General features: G+C 39.0%; 2 protein-coding genes and 1 long non-coding RNA gene across 6 annotated transcripts; 2 read left to right on the top strand and 1 right to left on the bottom strand.

Annotated features, from left to right (window-relative positions):
* Positions 1 to 3,573: 3,573 nt before the first annotated feature.
* Positions 3,574 to 18,328, top strand: LOC148343641 (long-chain-fatty-acid--CoA ligase ACSBG2-like). Its single transcript, XM_088287741.1, has 15 exons — positions 3,574 to 3,659; positions 5,344 to 5,416; positions 6,568 to 6,659; positions 8,466 to 8,743; positions 10,191 to 10,279; positions 10,821 to 10,941; positions 11,021 to 11,101; positions 11,619 to 11,768; positions 12,687 to 12,854; positions 12,923 to 13,104; positions 13,625 to 13,858; positions 15,073 to 15,287; positions 16,073 to 16,212; positions 16,277 to 16,520; positions 18,008 to 18,328. The coding sequence occupies exons 2-15, from the start codon at positions 5,358 to 5,360 to the stop codon at positions 18,097 to 18,099; spliced, it is 2,145 nt and encodes a 714-aa protein (XP_088143867.1). The 5' UTR covers positions 3,574 to 3,659; positions 5,344 to 5,357; the 3' UTR covers positions 18,100 to 18,328.
* A 903-nt stretch (positions 18,329 to 19,231) lies between these two features.
* LOC148343639 (flavin reductase (NADPH)-like) lies at positions 19,232 to 24,335 on the bottom strand. Of its 2 annotated transcripts, none has more exons than XM_088304238.1 (5): positions 23,945 to 24,335; positions 22,692 to 22,885; positions 21,605 to 21,806; positions 20,717 to 20,881; positions 19,232 to 19,576 (listed from the first exon to the last, which is right to left on the bottom strand). In XM_088304238.1, exons 2-5 carry the CDS (start codon positions 22,824 to 22,826, stop codon positions 19,419 to 19,421), a joined length of 660 nt encoding a protein of 219 aa, XP_088160364.1. In that variant the 5' UTR covers positions 22,827 to 22,885; positions 23,945 to 24,335; the 3' UTR covers positions 19,232 to 19,418. The 2 variants fall into 2 exon arrangements, with proteins under 2 accessions (XP_088160364.1, XP_088160356.1); XM_088304230.1 differs by having other exon boundaries at positions 22,692 to 22,833; positions 23,945 to 24,334.
* On the top strand, positions 19,378 to 22,237 carry LOC148343640 (uncharacterized). 3 transcript variants are annotated; one of them, XR_015841934.1, is made up of 5 exons: positions 19,506 to 19,556; positions 19,719 to 19,881; positions 20,142 to 20,222; positions 20,726 to 20,855; positions 21,660 to 22,237. It is a non-coding gene; the product is annotated as an uncharacterized LOC148343640 (long non-coding RNA). The 3 variants fall into 3 exon arrangements; XR_015841877.1 differs by having other exon boundaries at positions 19,378 to 19,881; XR_015841903.1 differs by lacking the exon at positions 20,142 to 20,222 and having other exon boundaries at positions 19,389 to 19,881.
* Positions 24,336 to 25,828: the final 1,493 nt, after the last annotated feature.

The following is a 25,828-nucleotide window of genomic DNA, read 5'->3' as shown; positions in this document are numbered from 1 at the left end:
CACACGGCAGCGCCGGGGGACTGAGGTGACAGCATGTCTCACACACACACACGCACAGGCTTCTTATTGGCTTATGACAAAAGGCCCTGGGAAGCACTCGCATAGGCCGGCCAAACCTTCAAGTGATCAGCTCGCGAATGTCACATGACCAAACTCAGAAAACAGGTGAGCTGTGAGCATTCGTGATGTCATTTTCATTCAACAGCAAGCAGCAAATTGATGGCTTCCCCAGATGGATAAAAACATGTGGATTTTGCTGCTTCATTAATATTCCGCAAACGCAATATGTATCAGAATACAGTGTTTAGACAAGTGAGGCGCATCGAACACTGAAAAGACCATTTTTAAGTTGAGTTCCCCTTTAAGTTATAGTTAACAAAATGTAGTGTTAATGTAAACAAAATTTTAACCAAGTCAACACCCTGCTACGGTGCACCAGATGTTCCTGGGGACGGTGGAGGCCTTCGGTGGCCATCCGGCCTTGGTGTACAAAGAAAGCAGAATGAAAACTCGACTTCACTGTCATTCATGAAGAACACCAAAACTCATACTTTCAGTGATTTGTCTGAAGAGACTAGAAATATTATAATTACAATATATAAAGAAAAACTAATCATGCATCAAGAGTGACATAATTGCTGTGTGTATGTAACAATTGGAAGTGACGTAAAATGATAAGAGCTTACCATTTGCTTTGGACATGATTTTATCACTTGATTTTACAAAACAAAACAATACATTATTGTGTTTCACTCACCATCAAGACTAATGAATTTTGAATCATTACATTTTCCTTATTCGCCTTTATTATCATTACGACGAAGAAAAAAGGGTTCATAATGATCATTATAATGAAAATTTGATAAAACGTGCTGTAAATCTTGCCGAGCAACAGCTATGGAAACCAGCAGTGCTCGTACGTCTAGCTTGCATTTTTTTTTAATATATTTACGTGCGACATCTTAATGGCATCTCTGATTGGTTGGGTCGTGCAGTTAATTTATAAAATGAAACGCGATATTACAGGAAAATGCGCACTTCACCAGTGTGTGAAAGGCCACCGCATTAAAGTGTTATTTTTCCACCATTTTCATCCAAGTTGGAGTTGCAATTGATAATGGCCACAACTGTCCTCTGAACTCGGTGCACCGATTCCGTTGACGAGTACGCCACCTACTGGATGCCGTGAAAACAGGCCTGCAACGTCTTGTAAATTGTAAACCATAGGTTGTGTTTTCGAATAACCGGGGAAATAAATTAGAGGGGTTTTGTGACGTTATTTTCTACAAAATCGAATCCATTGATTTAATTATTTGAGCCAACTTCTGTTTATTTTTCGTTTAAAATCTCATTTTGTAAGGTCACTTGAGTGTTTTTTCTTTGGTATGAGATATCTTGGTGTCTGTCTAATTACAGTAAAATGGTGTTTTCTAAATTTGCCAATTGGTACGTATAATACTTTAAAACTCAACTTACTAGAATACAATATGAAGGAAGTCTTTTTTATTTGGCATGGAGATCAGATAGGCTGCAATAATAGTTCTAAGAATGATAATGATTCAAATTCATATCATCTTTCCTTGACACTCAAAAGAAAAACAATTTACACTATTACAGAACATAAACAGTGAGGTTGTAAAAGCCAGTGTCCATGTTGCTGCTGTCACGCTTGGAGTGAATTTAATGGCCACCTTTTCATTTTTATGCACATAATGGCCACATGAAGGACATCTCCGGATCTCAAGAACGGTGCCAAGTCCTACCCGCATGACGCTTTCCATCTCCAACTTATTGCCGTCTGTCAAACAGTAGCCAAACTGACCCCAAAATATAGAAACACCCAATAAGAAAAAAAAATGTGTTCCCTCACCCAAAAAACATTTTGTTATCTCACAATCATTTCAAGGGAACGCGAAATTGCAAGAAACATTTTGTTTGACTTTTTTTCCCTTCCGTGTCACCTTAGTTCACAGGTGTCAAACTCAGGCCCGGGGCATTATTTTATGTGGCCCGCAAAAGCAAATCTTGAGTATCATCTTCCATGATTCTTGCTAAGTGCTACCAAAATTTCATATTGTCATTTGAAATAATAAAAAAAATCTTCAGATAATGCGTTTTCTTTTATTTTATTACCAAACCCCTTTTCACAATAACTTGAACAACCATTACTCTTGACTTTTGACTTTCAAATGAGTTATTCATCAATTTGTTGTTAAACATTTATATGGTTTCCCAGTCATAACATGCCCTCCGAGGGAACGGCTAACGAAAATGTGTCCTGCTCTAAAAACGAGTTTCGAACCTCGTTTTAATTCAATAGCGGCTTGCTAATTAAGCTAGTCGAATTAGCTTGCGAGACAACGTAATAACTGACCAGCTATTTAATTTGTTGACTCATCTAATAACTAGCTAGCTAGCTAGCAAGCAAACCAAACAACTAACTAATTAATTAACTAACTAATCTAGTAACTAACTCGCTAACGTTCAACAAAAAATGTGTCATTCTCGAGAAATTACAGTTGTGACGTAACCAACCAGCAAACCTAAAGACACAACTTACAAACTATATAGTTGAAGAGTTTGCACTTTTTTGCACAAGAAAATTTCAGTGCAGTTGCTCCAATAATTGAGGACAATAAAATTTTAGCAACGTCGTGATCAAATAGCCCATGTTGGGATCCAATCTATTGCTCACAGAATTGGGGGGGGGGGGGGGATCATATTGTTCGGTAAAATGTCTTTTACACACCCCAAAAAACGGAAATGAAAATGTCTTATTTAAATTAAACACAAGGTTCAAGTACAAAATGTTTCACTTTTCTATCCTGTCGTAAAGTTGGCATTGATGAGTGGCCTCGACAATCATTGACACACGACCACGGTGTTACGTGGGGTCACATGTGGTGTGATTCATGAACCTGTGTTGTGCGTGTGTGTGCCTGCGTGCTTAAGGTTAATGTGTGTCACTGGAAAAAAAGGATACATTTTCTTTCCCATCCCCTCCAAAAAGAAAAAGCAAATTAAACAGGATACGTATATAAAAAAAAAATGATATGAAAGAAATTGAAAGAACTTGCCTTTGAAGACACACATGATGTGTAAGCGAAACTGGACGGCACTACTTTAATACTTTATGTGGTGCTGTGGTGGTGTGTACATGCAAGAGCCTTTAAGAGGCGGGTCCTGCTGCTGTTGCGTATGACATCAGCGAGTCTGTCAGCGGGTGTCAGGATGTGAGCAGTGGCCCACGGCAGCACCTGCATTTTGCTGATTAAATGAATTCAAAGCTCTAATAAAGAAAAAGTACAAATATTATATATGGCGGCATCAAAAAAGTCAACGCTGCGTTTTCCATCACGGTGTAGTGTAGTTCCGTGTCATGTCAGTAGTGTCAACATGAGTCGGCTGATGAGCACAAACAAGCCTGCTGGCGGGTCTTTGTCACCTTGATGAGTCACGACCTTGGCGGCTGATGTTTTTTTTTTTTTTTTTTTTCCCTTCTCACAGGGCGCCGTGGCCCTGCCAGGCAAGTGGGCAGGACTGAGGGGATGCCATGCCCAGCATGCAGGCTTCCTATTGGCCGATGACGGCGGCCTTGGAGGCCATCTGCTCTGGCTGACCGAACCTTCTTCAGGTCTTCAAGTGATACCCTGCAGACGGTAAGATGACTCATTGACGCACTTTTGCTTCTTCCATGTTTAGATGTTAATGCTTTGAACACCTTTACTGGATACATGCTCCCTCTGCCAGGAATTTGGTCATTTTTGTTGAATTCTTATGGAAGAAAAATTCATGACTCAGAATCACTGTAGTTTTTCACAAGGAAACAGACTATTGCATAACAACAACAAAATGTTATTACCATTTTTTCAGTAAAAATATTGAAATATTACAAACAATCCATTTTTCAATTAAAAAGCCTTTTTAGAAAATGAAAACTAATCATAAATAAAAAAAAAGAAGAATTTGTATTTTTTGTATAAAACATAATGTCAAGAGAATACAATGTTATTTTCTCAGGATTGGTCTTATTTTATTTTTTCCGCTTCAATGAAATTGGTCTAATATTATTAGTGCAATCGACTAGTCATATTATTCCCCTCGCCCCCCTAAAAAAAATTATACTCCATTAACTAAAATAGTCTCAAAAGTAGTATGTATAAAATCATGTTCACACAGTTGATTATATCATGCTTTTATTGCAACAATAAAATAATATTTATAAGTATTTTTCAAGCTAAGTGAGACTAAGAAAAGTTTAACTACTTTCATTATTGTCACAAGAAAGTTTGATTTGGACATTATTATCACTTTATAATTTTCCTTTGGACTTGTTTGTACTTTAGTGAGTACTGCAAAATGGCGCCAACCAGACTTTGTTGTCGCCACAGTCTCATGTTGTTGCTTAAGATTTTTAAACTTGAAGGAAAATGGAGCAAAGTTCAGTGTAATTGACAACACGGACACACACACACGCGCGCGTGCACGCGCGCACACTCACGCGCACACACACAAACACACACTCATACGCAGAGGTCAGACGGAGCGTATGAAATGTCATTCAACACTTTTTCCACGAGGTAGAGCAGCATAATTATCCTCATAGATTTTCTCAAAAATAAAAAAAAAAAATGTTGATGTAATCTCGTTTTCAAGAAAATCAGATTTTTTGGGGGGGCGGTGGAGGAGAAACAAAGAATCTTTTCATCAAAATATGTTTGAATATTAAGAGAATAAAGTTGTATTTTTGCCTAAATAATTTGTCTACTCTCTTACGAGATGTTTTTGAGAATAAAAATGAATACAATTCTTGAATGTCGTAAAATAAAAGTTGTAAGTTGGAACATTGCAATAATGGCAATATATATATATATATACATATATATATATATATATATATATATATATATATGACAAGAGTAAACATAATTTCTTGTAATATTCAGATTTTTTTCACATCCTAAAATTACAAAAGTTCTTCCAGTATGTTTTCATTGTTGTCACCTTAGGTGAACTTGAACATGAAGATGTTGTCGAACCTTCCCCTCCTCTGGATGGCATCATGTTTCTGTCTTTGCAGGGCTTTGAAACACAACTTGACACCTTCTGGCTTTTAGCTCACAGTTGTGTTTCGCGCCATACGTGACATGCTGACTCAGCATCATTTACTAGGTTAAAAGTAAAGTGGAGGGGGAAAAGAAAGAAATAAGGGTGTCCCAATGATGTCTGACCGTCAAATCCAAAGATTTCCACATGGACTTTGTCAATGTTGCAATGTGTCTGCTATAAATGAACACCAAGCCTCCTCACTGATTTTCATTGGCGCTTATGTCCGTGCCGCAGCTTTTGAAGACAAGATGGCCGACAGCGCGTTGGGTGACGGGCTCACGGGCGTAGATGGACACCATTTTGACAGGTACGCGCACTGCACATCTAATGACTGATTTTAGAGTTACCCAACATACTTTTGTCTTGAGTTGCAAGCAAAAATTAAATGTAGCTATAATAGCAATGTACGTCGCAACAACTCACTGTTTGACAATTTATATACATATATATATGTATATATATATATATATATTTTTAAATTTTAATTTTAATTTTAATTTTAATTTTAATTTTAATTTTAATTTTAATTTTAATTTTAATTTTTATTTATTTATTTATTTTTTTACAAAATTGGCTGGGTTTGTCGCCCTCCTTTCTCTTTATTGGATGTTTTGAAAAGACATGTTGGGACTCATGTCAGGATATCTCTTCCTTCCACCAGGTGTCACTTCAGAATTATGTTTAGTCAAAAGCTGTCAGGAGTCTGAGCTATCGGAGCCCAACTGTGATTAAAGATTAAATTTAAATAAACACAAGACACCCCGAACAACGACCAGGCAAAAAAAAAGGTGGTAGGGGCAGCCACACTAACATTAAACTTTGATTTCAAGAAGTGTGCCCCAAAATATCCTCCTGTGGGTCGCAAATGGCCCCGGGCTGCGAGTTTGAGACCCCTGCTGTGAAGTATTATCTTTCTAAAAATATATAAAAAATGGTACGGATCACCGACATTTTCCATCATTTCAATGTGTTGAGATTCAAACATTTTGCAAGCGCGGTCATGGAACAAATTTAATTTGTTAGTCAAGGCACCCCGGAATTATCCTGCCAGAGTGACAATTGTTCTTAAATAGAAGTCTTGATGCTTGAGTTAAAAAAAAAAAAAAACTTAATATGGGGACCACTTAAGGCCAATTCTGTGTGATCCTCACTTGAAAGAGGTTTGCCAATTATTAAGCTTAGTGATTGCCTTTGTTCATTTACACGACACATTTAAAACAAATCATTCTTGGAGCCAACGTCCACTTCTCTCTGTTTACATCATCCACAAAGGTTAAAAAAGTACATGAACAAGTCTAGGTTACGAGGTGAGGAGCAGAACGGGCACATTTCTAACTGTAGGGAGTAAAAGTAAAAGTAAAAAAAAAAAAAGTTTGAAAAATTCTCCAGTGCAGTCGGTCGGGATTGCTGACAAATGTCGCCGTGATTTTGAAATCTATCCTCCATGTGTATTCCCAGTATCACGGAGTCCTCCACTCTCATCGTTGCTTCCAACAGGAAGGACACACACACGGGTGGCGTCTCCGCTGCACCACAACAGACACAAGCAGGTACCAGTCTGGGGTGGGGGGGCAGCTGCCAACCCCCACCCCACCCATCATATATTATAAGGCTCTACCGACACAATGACATTTCAACTTTGTGCCTTCAACATAAGGTCACCGAAGCATGTGGCCTCCTCCAGATAATTAACAAAGAAACGTTGAGATGAAATTCAAGTCTGTAGAATATATCCGTCCATCCATCGTTGCCCTAGATCTGGTTTCAAATAATAACACATTGTACAGCCACACAAAAGTGGCTTGTCAATCAAAATGTTGTAAATAGCTCCAAATTTCTCATGAAGTAGAGAACAAATTGCAAGCAGGTTCAGCTACTGTTTTTCACGGTCGAGCAGAAAATATTTGTTGCTTTGTTTTTAGGAGAATTGACCCAATTTCTTCAAAAATAGTACGAGAATTTCTGTTTTATTCTTGGTCCTGGAATACATTTCTGTTGTTTTTAGAATAAAATAGTTTTTTAGGAGAAACGTAACATGAATACAATATAATACAATAAAAGTTTATTTATTTGGTAACAAAGCACTTTCTATATACTGTAATAAATAAATAAATTCATTAAATAAATAAATATAAACTGGCAAGAAATTAGAACACAGAGGCGGATCGTGCCTTTTCTGTTGCCGGTCCTTCCTTTTGGAATGAGCTCCCGTTGAATGTTTGGCAAGCCCCGCCCCCGCTCTGTCCACTTGTAGACAATACTATTGAACTATACTCACAGGGACGCATTTTTATCCTCTGCGAAAAACAACTAATATTACTGCTGTACTGCGAAACCGAGAGAGGAGCTGAGCCCCCAGTAGAGTGAATATTTGTATGTATTATGGCCTTCTTAGACTACGTGACTTTTTTGTCATTCATGACGGTTGCGCTGTCAGACTACAAGATAATATCGTTCTGTGTTTTGGACCGGGTGAGACGTCGCACTACAAGTCCGTCTCAGTTCAGACCCCGTCCAATCATTGTGCGGAATATTCTCTCTCTCTCTCTCTCTCTGAAAAAAAAAAAAAGAGACTATGAACGCGTTCTTGAAACACCAATCGAAAGATGACGGAGAACATGTCACAAACAAAATTTCGGACACGCGAGACTTTCGTGGTGGTAGTCGTGAAGACGCCCTCACGCCAAACGACCAATCGTTGAGTATATCACACGACACGGGCTACGATGCGTCAAGATCACTCCACATGGGCGATGAGACACTCCGTTTTGTCTGCAACACATCCAATATCGGGCGACATTCGTCTCGTCTGATGTCGGCATGATACTGCCGCCGGTTGGCCAAAGTGCACGTACCAGAATGAGCTTCACCGCTGAAAGAGAAAGTGTGACCAAAATAGTTTTGAATTATATTTAATGATGTCTTTATTTCATAAAATACAATACAAAGTGCAAGTTGCCATGAAAAAAACTAGACAGTTTTTTGGGAGGTTGCGATGGATTCATCTACTAAACTGTTATTCACATCTGTTATGATCCTTCATGATGTGCGACATAAAAAGACTCTCTAAGAAAAAAAAGTCAGGCCAATTTGTGCAGCGTTTGTATTGAGCAAACAAAATGTCTTTTCAACTTTACAAACCTGACTATCAGGTCCACTCACACGCGCTCACACAACTGGCTGCCTGCACCATCTCAGGTAACACGGAGACCTCGCCTCCCTGGCGTGGCCTCGACGTCACCGTCCTACCTTGCCTCCCCTCGCTCGCCCGCTCACTCCGCTCGCTCACACGCCGCGATCCTGAGTGCGACTAGTCACCATGGCGGGTAATTGCAGTTGCCCCTGTTGCCCCTCAGAGCCGCCCGCCATCCCGCTGTCGCCCTCCGCCGCAGCCGCCCTGGCCCCGGCCGAGCGGCTGTGGACCATCTGCAAAGAGGGGGCGGTCCAATTGAGGATGGAGAAGTCGGGGCTGGCTGCCGACCCCCCCCTTACGGTGCACCAGATGTTCCTGGGGACGGTGGAGGCCTTCGGTGGCCATGCGGCCTTGGCGTACAAGAAGGACGGACAGTGGGAGACGCTGACGTGGCGGCAGTACTACCAACAGTGCAGGACGGCCGCAAAGAGCTTCATGAAGGTCTGCAATTATGGACTTCAATTTAGCTTCACTGTCGTCGATGGAGACCACCATTTGTCTCCGTTGTAAACCAAATGTGCTGTGTTTAAAAAAAAAAATCTTAGTTAAGGTTTACCAAAGATATTCTTGAGACTGATTGGGGACTTTGCTGTTTTTATTGGAGCATAGTGAAAACTGCAAATATGTCTTCAAAGTTCACAAAAGACAATTAGAATAATCATTTTGGATGCTAAATTGTTGAAGTCTCCAAATTGTCTCCAAAAGCACGTTCATTCATTTATCCGAAGACTCACTTTTCTTTAATGTTTACTCCAATTTGTAGCTGGTTGACTTTCACTTGAGACTAAATTCTTTGACATTACCGTTCTTTGGAGACTAAATTGTATTTGATGTCTTATGAAAACAGGTTCATTAGTTTAGTTGAGGCCTTGGTTGTCTTTGAAGTTTACAAAATAGACGTGCATTTGGTTAGCTGAAGTGCTTTCATTTGTATTTGATGTTTTTACAAGAACTCAGGCTCTTTGAAAATGTCGTATCTTATTCTTTTTATTGTATTTTTTTAGAAAAAAACTTGGAATGCGATGGGAATGAAGTTGTATTTTTTCAAGACAAAAAAGTCGTACTCTTGACAAGAACAAAGACATATATGGTCAGGATAAAAAGTCTTTACAAGAACAACAGTGTAGTCTAGCGTGATAAAAAGTCATAATATTATGGGAATAAAGTTAAAAGAATAGACCGGTTCAAATTAATTTTCCCGCATTGGATGAGTCAGTGTGTATAAGGAATAAAAATGCAAAAATCAATGGCTTCTGATTTCCTAAAAAAAAAAAGTTTACGCCGATTATGTATCAACACAATGACAGCCATATTGGCCATTTTGGACCGCTTCACGTCATCCCTGTGACGTACGACTCCCTGTACACGAACTAGACTGTTCATTTCTGACTTGTTTACCGGTTTATTGTGCTATAAAAATGCAAAATACGTCATCTAGTAATTTAGATATCACTCCTCTCGTCAGGTTCGATGTTCATAAGGATGCCTGTCCATATTTTGCTCACAGTGGCAACATTTTGGAACAAAAAATGTGAATGATTGTCACCAAAATTGATGTGGACATGTATAAAAATATGATAATCAGTCCGAAAATAGTCCGTCGGAAGCGTTAATATGCAGATGTATATTAATGAGGCACAATCGACCGGTAAAAAAGTCTGAAATGATGAGTCGAGTGTACAGCAAGTCATTTGCTGTTGTTCAGCGGCTGCGCCCAAAACTCTCCGGGGAAAATCCAATACTCTGCTTTGGGCGTGTGAATCTCCGTCTTGTGTTCCAGGTCTAATTTCCGATCTAATTTCAAGTCGGCTTACCGACTTGGATGTTGGTTAAAAGTAACACGCGGCCGCGTGCCATCATTAAAAATGCATTTGTGTGTTGCGTATAGCTCGGCCTCGAGCGCTACCACGGAGTGGGCATTCTGGGCTTCAACTCCCCCGAGTGGTTCATTGCCGCTGTGGGCTGCATCCTGGCCGGGTAAGTACGGAACTTTTTTTTCATCAACATCTTTTTCACCCCCTGCGCCATTTCTCAACGATATCTGCTTTCAAGCGTGTGTCAGTGTGCGTTGACGTAAAATATACAATGTGCGTATCAGGTGTGCATTCCTCGCGTAGGACAGACAAGTCCGTCAGATGATTATCTATATGATGACAAGCATAGATTCCATGATTTTCATTTTCTGAATTTTTCTACGCGCTTAATCAGACTCAGTAACTTGTTTTTTTTTTTCTACCAAATCGACTAATCTATAATCTGCAGTCATTCGCTACAAATTTGCTTTGCTTTGCTAAACTGCAGAAAAGTTGTCAGATGCTAATGCTAAATGCTAACAGTAGCTTACACAGTGTTTTTACGTCAAATAAAAGCACCGTTGAGAGTGTTTGCACTCAGCTCTAGGAATAACTTATTACTTAATTTACTACGTATTCACAGAGCTGGGCACTTGACCCTTTTTTGCCGGTCGGTCCCCGGCCCTCCGGCCTTATAACACGTACATGCTGTGTGTGCATTCCAGGGGTCTGGCAACGGGCATTTACCCCACCAACATACCTCATGCCTGTTGGGAAGTGGCCAAAACGACGCAGGCTAATATCATAGTGGTGGAAAATCAGCTGCAGCTGGACAAAATCCTGCAGGTGAGCGCCTGACTCGAGTGTGTGTGTGTCATCTCCAGTGCGCAAGGCCAGTTCTTAAAAAAAGATTTCTTGGGGGCAGGTGAAAGACGACCTGCCAAATCTCAAAGCCATCGTCCAGTACAAAGGAGAACTAAAGCAGAGGCTACCCTCGCTGTACACGGTACGTTAACACATACAATCTATCAGTGGTTTTCAAAGTGGGGGCCACGCCCACTCGGGGGGCACGGGGCTATCATAAACACTTTTCATTCTTAAGTTATGCTGCGTGCACACTGAAGGCGTGCTCAGCGTTCCACATACAATCCAACTTTACTTATAGAGCACATTTCATAGTCAATGCAGTTCGTTGAGTCAGGCGCGGTTGCATGACCGGCGGTTGTTCTTACGTCCATTCAACTCGCGTGGGATGAATCCCCCAAAGATGTGATTTTTACAGGGAAAATTTTGAAGTCATGTAAATAATAATAATTTTATGAAAGGGGAAAAAATTGGTTTGACAAGGGGTAAAAAAAAAAAAAAATCCGGTATAAATATGATAAAAGTAGTCATTCATATAAGGGGAGGGGGGGCAATCTTAATACAAAGGACAGCTTGAACTGAAATGTGTTCCTCACTACTCCACTGTTCATACCGTACGCGTAACAACACATGTCGCACGAAATGGATTCTGGTTTTAGTGGGCAGAATTCATGAGGCTCGGTGAGGACGTGCCTGAAAAGGAGCTGAACGAGTCCATCGCCCGCCTCCGCGCCAACGAATGCTGCAGCCTCATCTTCACGTCGGGAGTCACCGGACCCCCCAAAGGTGTCATGCTGAGCCACGACAACGTGAGTCGTCCTGCCTCACGGTGGACAATTTTGATTACATTCAAAAATCAAGTTAACAATATAAAACAATTTGCTCAAGAAAAAAAAAAAGAATTTAATGAGGAAAATATACAAATACTATGGGAATAAAGGAGTCAATTTACAAGGAAACAGTTAATGAGAATATAGTCGCAATGTTAATAAATAAATTTTTGGACTAAAATAATGTACTTGTTGATGATCCATTTAAAATATAATGCAAATAAAGATTTATTTTTACAAAAGAAAAATTATAATTTAATGAGAAAAAAAATATTATCGAAATAGTCACAATTCCAAAATTAAAGCTGTTGCTTGAATAAAGTTTGCAAGTTTACAAAAATAATCTTGATTTAATGAAGCAAAAATTTTGTCATGGTTAAATTAGAATCAGAATCAGAAATCAGAAATCCCTTTATGGTCATTGTACTCAAGTGTGCAACGAGATTAGAGAGCTCCCCTCTCCAGTGCAATACAACAATAATAAAATATATAAATTAGATAAATAAGTCATGTATTTATGACAAAATATATTGCGAGGGTAAAATAAAATAGTTGTTGTTTTCCAAGGAAAAGTTTAGATTTTAAGAGAAAAATATATGAATATGTGAATAAATCCCTCGGGGATGAATAAAGTTGTAGGTTTGTGAAAAAGAATTCTTCATTTTATGCAGACAAAAAGTCAAAATATGTGAATAGATTAATTTTATAAGATCAAGATTTTAAAAGTTGAAAAATTCTAAATATGAAATCAAATTTGCAAGTAAAAAAAAATGTTTCATTTGATGGAAATAAAGTAATTCTGCTCACTGCCAGATAAGTGCAAATTATGTGATTATCCTCTAAAAAACAGAAAGGTTCTGAAAGAGACCCTTGGGAAACCCAAAACTCCCTCTACAGGTAACCTGGACAGCCCAGAGAGCAGGCGACTCGGTGGGCTTGCGCTACGCCGAGGAGTCGGTGGTCAGCTACTTGCCACTCAGCCACGTGGCTGCTCAGCTCAACGACATGTACATCACCATGAGGTTTGCGGCCACCACGTACTTCGCAGAACCCGACGCACTCAAGGTGAGCACAGACCACTTCTTTGGCACCCTCCCTCACTTGACTACCATTTTTTTTTTTTTTTTTTAAAGGGGTCCTTGGGCATCACGTTGAAGGAGGTGAAGCCCACCGCATTCCTGGGCGTCCCTCGTGTTTGGGAGAAGATGCAGCAGAAAATGCAAGAAGCCGGAGCCAAGGCAAGCCCGTTCAAGAAGAACGTGGCCGACTGGGCCAAGGGTATCGGGCTCATGTACAACTACAGCGCCATGCATGGGTGAGAGGGCCTCATCTGGATTTTTCCCATAGCCATTTTTCGTACTGTACATTATTTTGGAATAGAGCAAACAAACGTTACATCCGTAGAAACACACACACACACACGCTCAAATAAAGTAAGAAATTACACAAAAGTCATAACGAGTTGTGATTGTCACAGAAAAAAAATGCAAACATTTTTTTAATTGTATCTTATTTTTAGATTTTACACAATTTCGTCAGTAAATTCCCGCAATTTAATTGCAAATTTTGTCACTATGACATGAAGAAAAGTGATAATTTTCCCAGAAATGTTTCTCAATTTTAGTCATTTTTTTTCTTTTATAAGAAATGTATTTAATTCAATTGGGGTTTTTTTGAAGTACATAAGAATTGTTAAAATCAGAAATTTTATGCATTATGTAATTTTTTTAAATTAATGTGATGAGAAAGGATTTAAACTATTTCAGAATAAATGTGATGAATTTTCCAAAAGAATGTGAGTGGCATGAAGTGCTGAGTTTTTTTTGTTGCCGCAGGGAGAAGCGTGTGCCGTGGGGCTTCACGCTGGCTAACCAGCTGGTGTTCAAGAAGGTGCGAGCGGCGCTGGGCCTGGAGCGCTGCCGGATCTTGTTCACGGGCTCTGCCCCCATCTCCAAAGAGACCTTGGAGTACTTCATGAGCCTCAACATGCCCCTCATGGAGCTGTACGGCATGAGCGAGAGCTCCGGGCCGCACACCGTCTCCACGAACAACGACTTCCACATCAACAGGTCAGTGCTCACCACACTTGGAATAGTGCAGCCCAACAGACATCCAAAGCCAATTACTGTCAATGCATCACTCAAATGTCAAGCCATGAAGAAAATGTGCCCTTTATCAAAATTTCTAACCCCTACGGAAGAGGATTTGGGCAATGAAGAAAAAACAGGTTGGAAGGATTGTGATTTATTCTCAGAATTCTGACTTTCAAGTGAGAATTCTCACTTTGAAGAATGCTTCCAACCTTTTTTTTTTTCTTTTTCTTTTTATTACCTTCACTGGCACCAATCCCCTTCTGGAAAGCCCAAATAACACTCAACAAATTTTTACACACTGTTTTACTCAGAGATGCAGGTAAAGTTTTCTTTATTTATTTACTTTTGTTGTTGCGCTGATTGAGAATCTGCCCTCGTATTTACTCTAGCACATCAAGTTATCATAGTATTAATATAATAATATAATTGTTCTGATAAATATAATACAACATTGAATACATTTAGTAATATTTTTTAACTGAGAAATTACTACAATTTTATTGAATATATATTTTGCGCATTTTCTCAAGAAAATCCAGTTGAAATTATTATTGAAGTTATTATTAATTTTATTTATCTATTGATGTATTGAATTTTCTTTTTTTTAAAAATATGACATGTTTATTGAATACGTTTTATATAATTATTTTACAACTGGAGTAATTACACATTTTATTTTTAATAGCACTTACTTACAAAATATTTTTTTAATTATTTATTAGATTTTTTACTTTACATAACTTTTAAATTATTTGTAAAAATATAAAAAAATTTATATTGTATAATATTGTAATAAACCGCTACTGGGTTTACGAGAACGCTGCCACCACCTTTAGCCGGTCCAGTCCAGAGTCAGAGACTGGATACACCACCAATATATTCTTTAATAAATATTTCATATAAAATCCTAATACCTTTGAAAAATGAAATTTTAACATTTAATGGTATTTTTATCCAAACATATTTTTGATTAATGGGATTTTATTTCTTGATTGATATTTTTATGTATCAAATACAATTGCAATGATTTAATGGAATTTGTAATTAAAATGGATTTCTTAAGAGTCAGGAGTTAATTCACATTTCTGTCTTCGTATTTTTCTGAGCAACGCCACATATTAGTATTAGAACTGAAGCAGTACGCTAATGCTAATGCTAATGCTAATGCTAATGGGTACGTGCGGTCCTAGCTGCGGGAAGGTGATGCCGGGCTGCAAGGTGAAGCTAGACAAACAGGACAAGGAAGGCAACGGTGAGATCTGCTTCTGCGGGCGCAACATCTTCATGGGCTACCTCAACATGGACGAAAAGACCAAAGAGGCCCTGGACCAGGACGGCTGGCTCCACTCTGGAGACATCGGAAAGTTCCAGCGAAACTTCCTCTTCATCACTGGAAGAATTAAAGGTCAGTCAGCACACGCTTAGTTTAAAGTTGGTGAGAACGTTTTCAGAATTCATAAATTGGAAAGAAATCCTAATTTTATAATAGCTGTAATATTAAGAGGCAAAGTCACAGCCTGTTTATTTGTCACCTCCTGTCAAAGTTTCATGTAAAACTGACACTAGAGACAAAAGAAAAATAAAACAACAGTGTTCCAATCACGGCAGCACAGTTAGCACGATGGGCCTCACAGTGGAGAGGTCGTGCCTTCCTGTGTGGAGGTTGCATGTTCTCCCCATGCCTGCGTGGGTTTTCTCCGGGTACTCCGGTTTCCTCCCACATTCCAAAAACATGCACAGCAGGTTGATTGGACTCTCTAAATTGTCCCTCGGTCAGCGTGGATGGTTGTTCGTCTCTGTGTGCCCTGCAATTGGCTGGCAACCAGTTCAGGGTGTCCCCCGCCTACTGCCCGAAGATAGCTGGGATAGGCTCCAGCACCCCCCGCGACTCTTGTGAGGAGAGGCGGTGCAGATAATGGATGGATGGATGTTTCATTCACATTTAAATGCTAAAATATCCAATCAACCCATTTCTTTTTGTCGAATTAAAGCTTGCGAGCTTAATTCTAACATATGTTGGAGAAAATCGAAATTAGCCCAACTGAAAAAAATTAAAAACATTTGCTTAAAAATTGCAGTTTACTGGGGGTTCACTATCCCAACAAACATTTATTTTTTTAAGTCCAACCATTTTGAGTCCAATTTCTCTCACAAAATGTGGTCATTTAGATTATTGGCTTTAACGTGCAGAGCTCATTATTACTGCCGGAGGCGAGAACGTGGCCCCGGTGCCCATCGAGGACACGCTGAAGGCGGAGGTGCCCATCATCAGCAACGCCCTGTTGATCGGAGACAGGAAGAAGTTTCTCTCCATGCTCATCACGCTCAAAGTAAGATGCACAAAATCCCGATTGTTTTTTCCCTCTGAAATATTCACGGCAAAGCGTTGGCCAGTGCGTCACGGACCAAGAGGGCAACCCCACGGATCGGCTGAGTCCCGAGGTCGTCAGATTCTGCCGGGAGCTTGGCGTGGGCGCCACCCGAGTGTCGGAAATCATCGGTAACAAGGAGCCCGCCGTCTACGAGGCCATTCAGCAGGGCGTGGAGCGATACAACGCCAAGGCCATCGCCAATGCACAGAAAGTACAGAAGTTTGTCATCCTGCCAAGAGACTTCTCCATCGCCGGTGAAGAGCTCGGTGAGTTGTTGGGAAACACAGATGCACCTTTTGCTACAGCAGCTACACTTGAGTCCTCCTGTTGGAATTTTAGGAGATCGGAAAATAATAATAATAATTTAAGGAGAAAATGGTCAGAATTTTGGTAAGTTATTTTCAAAATTTGACTCCGTATGAGATACATTTTTCTAGTATAATTCTTTCTTGATTTGGTATTTTTTCATCATTGACATTTTTTCCTATTTTTTGTTTTTCATATTTTTATAATAATTTTGAAAATTCTTTAGTAAATTATTTCATTTCTCATAATTGTATGAGGAAGAGCTTTTGACATTTTGTTGATAATTTTACCAGTTTATTTTCCTTGGACTAGGGCTGCACGATATATGGTTGTTGAATATAGCGATATTGATATTATTGCAATATTTAACATGTTCCTAAAGAAATTACATTTTATTTTATTTTATATATATATATATATATATATATATATATATATATATATATATATATATATATATATATATATTTCACACAGCCAAATAAGCAAGCTCAATGTATTCTTGGCTAATGGCGATGCGCATTTAAGTTTGCGACTGAATGGTCAAATTTAGACAAAAGCATATGATTCCAAAAGAAAATTATTGCATGTCTTTGCGATATGCATGAACCAATATTGCAATATTGCCATTTTATTCGATTTACGGCCCTAATTTTGACTCTTATATTACAGTACTGATTACACCAAAAAATAAATCTTTTTTTTTTTTAAATCCTAATTTATTTGAAAATGTCATTGTTTTTCAAAACTTTTAGTAATTTTGTAATCTAAATTTTGATGAGGAAAATCTTTTGAATTATGAAAAGCAAATGAAAATATCTGGACTGCAAAAGAATCATGGAAAAATGTTCTTGTGAATACAGTCTTCAGTAAAATCTTAATTTTATTAAAATAGGGTAATAATGTCAGTCATACAATCTGAATAGTGCTGCAGTTTTAGGGTGATTCTGTTTGAATTGCAGTAAAAATAAAAATGTTGCATGAATGAATTTGCACATTTAAACAAAAACGATCTGAATTTTACAAGAATATATTCAAATAAATATATTAGAACTATATTAGTCATATTACAAAAAGAAAGTCATAGGACCAAAATAGATTTTTTTTAAATTACGTGAATAAATTTAGATCTTTTTTTGGGAATGGGGTTGCTAATTTTCCCCTCACAAATAAATATGCCAAGTACATTACCGTAATATAAAGAGCTTGAATTCAAGATGTGAGATGAGTATATTAGTACTTTTGATTGCATTGTTACGTTTGGAACTTGAGTAGAATGCAGCCTGTCCTGTCACAAATCAGCTTGCCATCGAGGTCACTTGTCTTGTGACGAACCACGCCACATTCCAGGCGTGTTTTTTTTTTTACGATTCCAACGCAAATGTTTACATTTAATTATCTGCGTGCACGTACACAATTTTGAAACAGAATGTCGTTGTACTTACAGGACCCACCATGAAACTCAAGAGGCCATTTGTCGTCCAAATGTACCAGGACAAAATCGACGAGATGTACTCTGAGCAGACCCAATCAAAATAAATCCCAAAGGTTGATTTAGTTCTACTTTACTGCACTTTTATTCTGGAAGTGAAAACTCCAAATCATGGCCACAGCTTGCCACCAAGCCGTAGGTCACGTGACTACCTAAACACTGAAGTGCCCCGTCATTTATTTTGTATTGCCATGAACATAAGCATATTTACAAAACTATATCAATAAGTATATTCATGTAACAGGATTGACAAATAAAATGAAATATTATTATTAATAGTTGTCTGTGTTTCACCGTCAATTTAACCGCAGGAATTCACAGTAAATCACTTGATGGTTAGGTTTCACCTTTTTGGCTCATCTTTGAGGTTAAATACTGCCTGCCAGAATATGAATCTTCGTTTGCTTGGAAAAGAGGAAACCTGCTGAAATTCACTACACTTACTATGCTACCAATGACTATTTCTTTGTTTAACTTTCAAATGCTAATATTTCCAGATATGTACTCTTATGAGATGTACTGTATGTTTGAAGGCTTTCTCGGTTTCATCTTCCTTATGAAGAACTGAGGTCACTCCATGATTTATACTGTAAATTAGTGAGAAATGGGAAAACTGTAGGACGTGCATAATTATTTGGAAATGATGCCTGAGGTAACTGATGCGCAGCGTTTCTGCTTACATTCTTCTCTTCTTTGCTAAATATGCTTAACACATCAGATTGCATTGCTGGGTTAATTGTTGTCGTTCAGGTGGCTGTCAGATTACTGCCTCGCGCTATCTTGCCCGTCAACTCTTTTAACAAAATGTCCCATCAATGAACCCTACATCGTGACAGCACGCTGTCGTGCTTCACAGATTAATAGATACGCATACTCGAGTTTTTGGCTCGTAGGACGAAAAACAAGAAAACCAGAATAAAACCATAATGTCAAACCTCCGTCATCAGAAAGGCTTTGATTACCTTAAGGGTTGAAAAGCTCTATAGAAACGAAAGCCCGTTTCCAATTTCGTTGGCTCAATAGTGGAGTGCCTATTGTCAATTGTAACTTACTTTGTTTGTCACGCATTTCAGGCGCATCCTGAAATTTCAAAAAAAAAAAATCAACTTTTTATTAGTACTGTATATAGTTAAAGGCACATTTTTGCACAACCGAGTACAATAAAACCACCAATGCAACAAGAGTACTATATATTTATTTGGTGTTTTTTATTTTTGGCTCTTTACTGCTCCCATGTGACTGAAACGATCATTGCATGTAGCGACGCATGCAATAAAAGAAAACCAGATCAGTTATATACATGAAAGCCAATAGGAATGATTTGTTGTCGTTACTGTACGTACAAGGCTGTGTTAGCGGCTGCTTCTCATTTGGTGATGATGGCCACTCCCTTCTTCACCCAAGCGTTGCTGTTGAGGAGCGACAGCATGAAGCGAGCCACGTCGCCTCGTCCCATAGCGCTCCCTGCTGGACGCCCGCCGTCGTCGGGCACGAAGTAGCCCTCGTGAGTTAGGAACTCCAAGGCTGGGAATGACACGGGCGTACAACCTTTACATTTGTCTGGCTTTTCCTTTGAAATGAGACTGGAAGAAGTTGGAGCAAATTCTGCCTTGCAACATCATTGTGAAAGACATGAAAATCCCCAAGCACGTTTTCTTCATGGCAGGACGCAAGAAAAAGCCCCTTGAACCACTAGAACAAGCGTTAAAACGGACAGGAAGTTGGCCATTTTGTTGAGTTGGTCTCACCCAATCAGCTCCTTGCTTGTCGTTCTATTCAATCAATCAAAGGCCCATCTCTGCAATTCAACCAGCAGTGGCTCTCTTAAGGTAAGACACTTTTTTTAGTAAAGTTTTAATATTTTTAACAGTTGTATAAGTGTAAAAACTGAACTTTTATTGGCAAGATGTCAGTATTCTGCCTAGCAACACCGTGCGAGAGATGGGAAAATTACGCCCCTCATAACCAGTATGTCCGATCGACACCTAATCTGTCACGCATGTTCGTAGTGACAGGACGCACAAAAAAAGTCTGTAGAACCTACGAGATGTTAAATGCACAGAATGTCAGCCATTTTTTCTGGTTTAAGCCGACCAGCTCGCTGCCTGCTCTTGAATTCTACATATCCAAGTCTATTCTTTGCAATTCAGTCTACAGCAGAACACTCAAGGTAAGCACTTTTTGGTAAAATTTCAGCATTCTTAATAAGATTTTATGAACAAGAAAATTACTGCTACTAGCAAGAGTTGGAAACAAAGAAACAAGCCCTCTCACCAGTATGTGAGATTAACATGAAATCTGGTACATGTATTTGTCGTGTCCGAACGTCCCTTGCTAAAGAACACTCAACAGGTCAACCATTTTCTTATTCTGAGGAAGTCAGCCATTTTGTTTTTATGCTTTCAGTGGACCATTTCCATACCTGCCCTTGTGTATCTTTTTTATTCAATCCGGTGACTGTTCATTCCTGTAAAATATAAACTAAATGACGGTTGATTTAAAAAAAAATAAGAATAAATGAATTAATGCCATTTATAAATAAAGACGGCATTAAGAAGCCAAAGCTATTAAGCTTCCACTGTGACCAATCATGTCCCCAGGCTTGACTATTGCCTTCTGCCGTTTGCATACATAAACGCAGTCCCTCTTTTTGTCTGTCTTTACCCGAGGAAGGCATGTTCTTCAGACCGGGCGGGCGCACCACGGTCCAGTTGATGTCATCCACCTGCCGAAGATACTCTTCCATCTCCCACATGTTGCTGAGCACGCTGCGGATCAGGGGCAGCAACAGGAAGCGAATCAGGTATGGCGACTGAGTCCCAGAGTTCGCTGGGAAGAGAAAATATAACAATACATTTCATATATAGTCACTTCTCTATCAGAATTGTTGTAAAAGCAACATCAGAGAAAGTCATTTTGTGTTATCCTAACTTGTGACATGCAGAGGGAATTTTTGCATTGGGGAAGCTCTGTCAGAGTCCAGCCCGTGGGGAGCTTCATTTTTACTGACCTGAGGCGTTTAAAAAAAAATAAAAATACAGTAATCCCCTGCATATTCACAATTCTCAAATTCATTGGTTTATTTTTGGGTGGTAGTTCTGAAATGTCCTAAAATGGTGCCAAGGTCCTGTCTAAATAGGAAAGTGGCAGCCGCCGGTAACTGGCGTCAAGGAAGTATGTTCAAGTGATACGTCTCCACTGAGAAACTGCTTTTGACTATAGTTGCAGCAGGCCAGGTTGCTTTCCCCGCAAATAGCGAAAAATTAAAGACCGGTACACTCCGATGGAAGATCTAAATTGTGAATAGTGTTCTGTGATTGTTTTATAGCGCTATAAAAAAATAGTTATGGATATATAAGCCACAATATTTTAGAATAGAAATTTTTAATTGACTCCCCAAAAAGTTGGGAGTCTCACTAGGAATATGCGCTATCAAAAATTCTGCCTAACAACATGCAAAATTGTGACTTGTTATTATTCAATTGCTCTGTTTTTCAAATATTTTGTTCACTGGTGTCGTAATTCATTTGTTACAATGTCGTGTCAACTCACGGTCCGTGTACCAAGACGTCATGGTGATGATCTTGTTGACGCGCACCTCCCGCAGGGCTGTGATCATAGCCCTCATGGATTGGGTGTAGCCTGTGACACTGGAGAAGAAGGAGGTCGAGAAGCCCAGGCAGGAGACCACCACGTCGGACCCCTTGAAATGAGACTTGAGGCTGTCCGCTGAGAACACGTCAGCCTCCACGACCTGCGGGCAGTGCCACACATTATACCGCAGAGTAAAGATATGAAATCTGACAAGCTATATTTGAAGTAATCTGAAAGTATCCCGAAAAGTTTGCTCCAGCCATCAATTTGTGCAAAGCACTACTTTTCGATTGGACAATGCTCGCCTAGCTAAGTGAAGTTCCCCAGCTCACTTTAATACGGTTCCTTGGCGCCAACATGCTACAAAATGGTGTAAAAGCAATACAGTGAACCACAGATTCATTTGTTCACGGGTCTTTTTCCTCAGTGAAGAATGACTAATATTACTGCGGCTTACTGAAGAGCTGACATTCCTCCCTATGTACATCTACATGTTGGTATTGTACTGCTCCCTAGTGGCCAAGATGTGTAATGTCCATTGACTTGAAGCAAAAAATGTGTCAAAAACTTTAATTTCCTCACATTCTATTTAATAAAATGACTGCAGATATTTTTTGTAAACAATATTTTATTTTCTATGGGTGGCCGGAACAAATTGGAATGAATTTCAATTCATTTCAATGGGGCAAGACGATTTGCGATCTGAGTGTTTTGAGTTACGAGCCTGTTCACAAGCGGATTACATTTTGAATCTCTAGGCACAACTTTTATTTTATTTGCCGCTCAACAGCATTGAATAATCCAAGCAGTAACTATAAAACAGCACCAAGAAAAATTAGAGTATCGCTGAGTCATCAAATGGGTGAATCATTTCACTTTTACGACACAGAGATGACCTTCATATACGACATATGACAGAATGCTACAATGTTAATTTAAATGAACAAAAACGTAATATGTTTGAAACTATTTTCACAGGTGTTGCATATTTTCACCTTTCCTTGAAGCCAATTGAAGAGAACTTCGAGCCCTGGCCTGTCATTACCTTGAGGTTGTCATGACGCACGGTGAGCTTGTCCAGGTTCCGGACGACGGCGGTAACGGCGTGGCCCTGCTGCAGTGCCTGGCTCACCACAAACTGGCCCGTCTGCCCGGTGGCTCCCACCACGGTGATCCTCATGCTGACACTGCGGACGCAGAGCACCGCACGTACTGAAAGCTTTCCAGATGTTACCGCCCCTGTTTCATAAAGTCACACTGTTACTAAATGATTAGCAAATCTCATCATGTGTTAATGTCATAAAAAAGACATTCTTTGCAGCCGACAGAGGGCGACACCAAATGGGTTCAGAATAGAAAAGCTTACTTGTTCCAAACGGGGCGACTGGGCATTTAGATTAGCTGCAGGCGCCAAACGCTGCATTGCCTCCATAATTGATTGCTTCTGCATTTGTGCTTGAAGACGGCGATGTCAAAGAAACTTTTTTTTTTTTTTAGGTGATTATTCAGGGCGGATAAATGCCCTCTCTGCTAGGCTAGACACGATCAGGAGCGCTGACCTACTGGATAAAAAAAAAAAGTCAATGTACCTTTTTTCAAATGGAAGGTTTTTTTGAGATAGAAAAAAATAGAGCAAAATATAATCACCCTAACACGTGGGAAATTGTGTTATGGTTTGATGGCATCAATTAGAAACCTTTTGCCATAGAGTCAGATCCATTAAAATTGGGACATTGACACAGTTCTGATCTTTCCGGCAAGAAATACCACAGTGAATTTGAAATGGGATATGACTTACAGTATACAAACTGTTGGAAGTCCTGCACCGCATACCTGATTTGGATGTAAATACCCTCAAATTAAAGCTGAACTTCTGCAGTTAAAACATGTATTTATTTATTTTTTTTGTCTGATCAGATTTCAGCTTCTGTATGTTTTAATCTGCCCAGGGCCTTCGGGAATCAGTTTTTGGCCTATGTAACTTAATACATTTAATAAACAGCACCTCTGGTGAGTATAATGTATTTTATTTAATGTTTTTGCCCAGGTATTTGAGAAATATAGATCCTTAACTGCTCCAGATGATGTACATGCCACAACTGTATTCTGTTTTAATGTTGCTTGATCATTTCTAGAATTGTGAAGTGACAGGGATACTATTAGGAGGTGGGAAAACGTCAGGTAAGTCAAGTGACTTGCATTAACTGCACAGCTAATTAACAATCGAACATTCCTCAACTAGGAAGACAGGTCGTTAAACACAGGAGGACAAAATTAAAATAAAGTAAAACTACTCACCCTTTGAAGGCCAGTCATGGATTTGGAACAAGAAGGCGTTTACTGACTGTGATGCAGTCACCTAATGGCATTTTTTAAATAAAGTTTATAGTTCCATTTCCAAATTTGATACTTTGCAGGCGCAGAAAATTCTAATCCTAATGTCGTTGCCTTTAGTTTAGTCTACTTCGCCTTGTTTAATATGATTTTTGTGAAATTACCGTTCATACAATGGGATTATCTTCCTACTTCCAAGTAAGCAGCACTCATAAAGGCCCAATTTAAATAATCAATTAATTGCTGAATTTAAGTTTTCAAATGAAAGATTGTTTTGTAATGCGCGTCCACTACTTTGTAGTTATTACAAAGCACTTCCGTATACCTTCGCGTGCTTGTGCAATTTAGGGCGCCGTTCAAGAGCAGCAGGCGTCCGAGAGTGTTTGATAAGCAACACATTTTACACGCCTAAAAACCATAACGTATGCCAAGAAAACGATAAATGTGGATTTTTTCCAAATAAAAGTAGAAGCTATTTCATCTGACCGTGCTGACTGTCGTTTGAAATGAGCTTTTGGTAGCTAGCTGACCGTTCCGACCATTCCGGAAATTGCTCCCATTCATAATTGTCATGTCATTATCTACACTGCTTATCCTGTACAGGGTCGCGGGAGAGTGCTGGAGCCTATCCCAGCTGACTCCGGGCGAAAGGCGCACTACACCCTGAACTGGTCGCCAGCCAGTCGCAGGGGAGACATAGACATCGTCATCAAGTGGGAACCGATCTCACGCTGCCCGCACACAAGTCAGGCGAATGTACCACTACACTATCAGTGGCACTCCATTCATAATTTTGTTTTTGAATGTACATTGTGGGGTGTTAGTCATCATTAGTTTATCGACCCACAAAATAATAGATTAAAATAGCTCAACCTAATGAGTTAAACAATTTTTAAATTTTGTTTAAATTATTTTTATTCATTCATTTAATTTAAATAATTAAATCGGGTACTATTGGTGATTTTGATATAGTTTTACTTTTTTATTCAAATAATAATAAAATAGAATAATAAGTACATTATGATGGATGTATGAGTAAATATGACAAATTAAGTAATTTACTAAATTCATACATTTACAATAGATATACCCTTTTTAGCCCTTTAACGATCGTAATAAAAACTATTTTGTTAAGCTTTTTGATATTAACTTTACCTTTTTAAAATAATAAGACAATGAACCACTGTTTATTACGCAGGATACATAGCAGGGCTTGCTGCGATAGCTGAAAATCGGTTCCGTATAAAGTAAGTTTTAATGCTCCCGTTTGCTCACAAACATAAAAAAAAACCCACTTTGTTTATTAGGTGCTGTTCTCACTATTTGTCAAGAATAGGGAGATGATATTATAGCATTACTTTGAGGAAACGAAAAGAGGAAGACTCACTCACAGAGTTCACCAAATTAGAACAAAACAATTAACAAAATGTGCTTGCTTTAAGTTTTTTATTGAAGTTAGAAACTGGTGAAGAGAATTTAATCAATCAATTACAGAAAGGCGTACAACTCTGAATTTGGATTTGATTGGACAGTATAGTGTAAAAAAAAAAAGAAATCACCTAAAAGTCTGTGCAGGTGAACACGGTAATATTTAATAATCCTTCGTTTCCCCATAAACGTTGGCTTTCTTTGCCATATAGCAAGACACATGTCGGTCTTTTTGGTCTTGAGGTTACCAAATATGGTTCCTTGCCTTATAAAAGGTTTCAGGAAAGTTACACATGCACACTTAATCTTGGACGAAGAAAAGTGACGATATCAATAGTGATGTTGACCTCCTTCCTACCACCTGTTGCTTACTTCCTGTGGTCTCGTGCAAGCGGCCTGTCTTGTCTCATTAAGCAATTA

The sequence above is a fragment of the Idiotropiscis lumnitzeri genome, chromosome 1 (assembly GCF_059441095.1).
Source record: "Idiotropiscis lumnitzeri isolate Australia: NSW breed Sydney's pygmy pipehorse chromosome 1, RoL_Ilum_1.0, whole genome shotgun sequence".
Taxonomy (NCBI): Eukaryota; Metazoa; Chordata; class Actinopteri; order Syngnathiformes; family Syngnathidae; genus Idiotropiscis; species Idiotropiscis lumnitzeri.
Note: the sequence above shows the minus strand (reverse complement) of the source record. Positions and strands in the feature narration are given on the sequence as shown.

Coding starts and splice junctions, on each gene's coding strand:
- LOC148343641 (XM_088287741.1), top strand. CDS start 5,358: ATGGCCGACAGCGCGTTGGGTGACGGGCTCACGGGCGTAGATGGACAC. Junction 11,102..11,618: donor GGCTACCCTCGCTGTACACG/GTACGTTAACAC, acceptor TTCTGGTTTTAG/TGGGCAGAATTCATGAGGCT. Junction 16,521..18,007: donor CATCGCCGGTGAAGAGCTCG/GTGAGTTGTTGG, acceptor TTGTACTTACAG/GACCCACCATGAAACTCAAG.
- LOC148343639 (XM_088304238.1), bottom strand. CDS start 22,826: ATGAGGATCACCGTGGTGGGAGCCACCGGGCAGACGGGCCAGTTTGTG. Junction 20,882..21,604: donor GACGTCTTGGTACACGGACC/GTGAGTTGACAC, acceptor TTCTCTTCCCAG/CGAACTCTGGGACTCAGTCG. Junction 19,577..20,716: donor GAAGAACATGCCTTCCTCGG/GTAAAGACAGAC, acceptor TGTCATTCCCAG/CCTTGGAGTTCCTAACTCAC.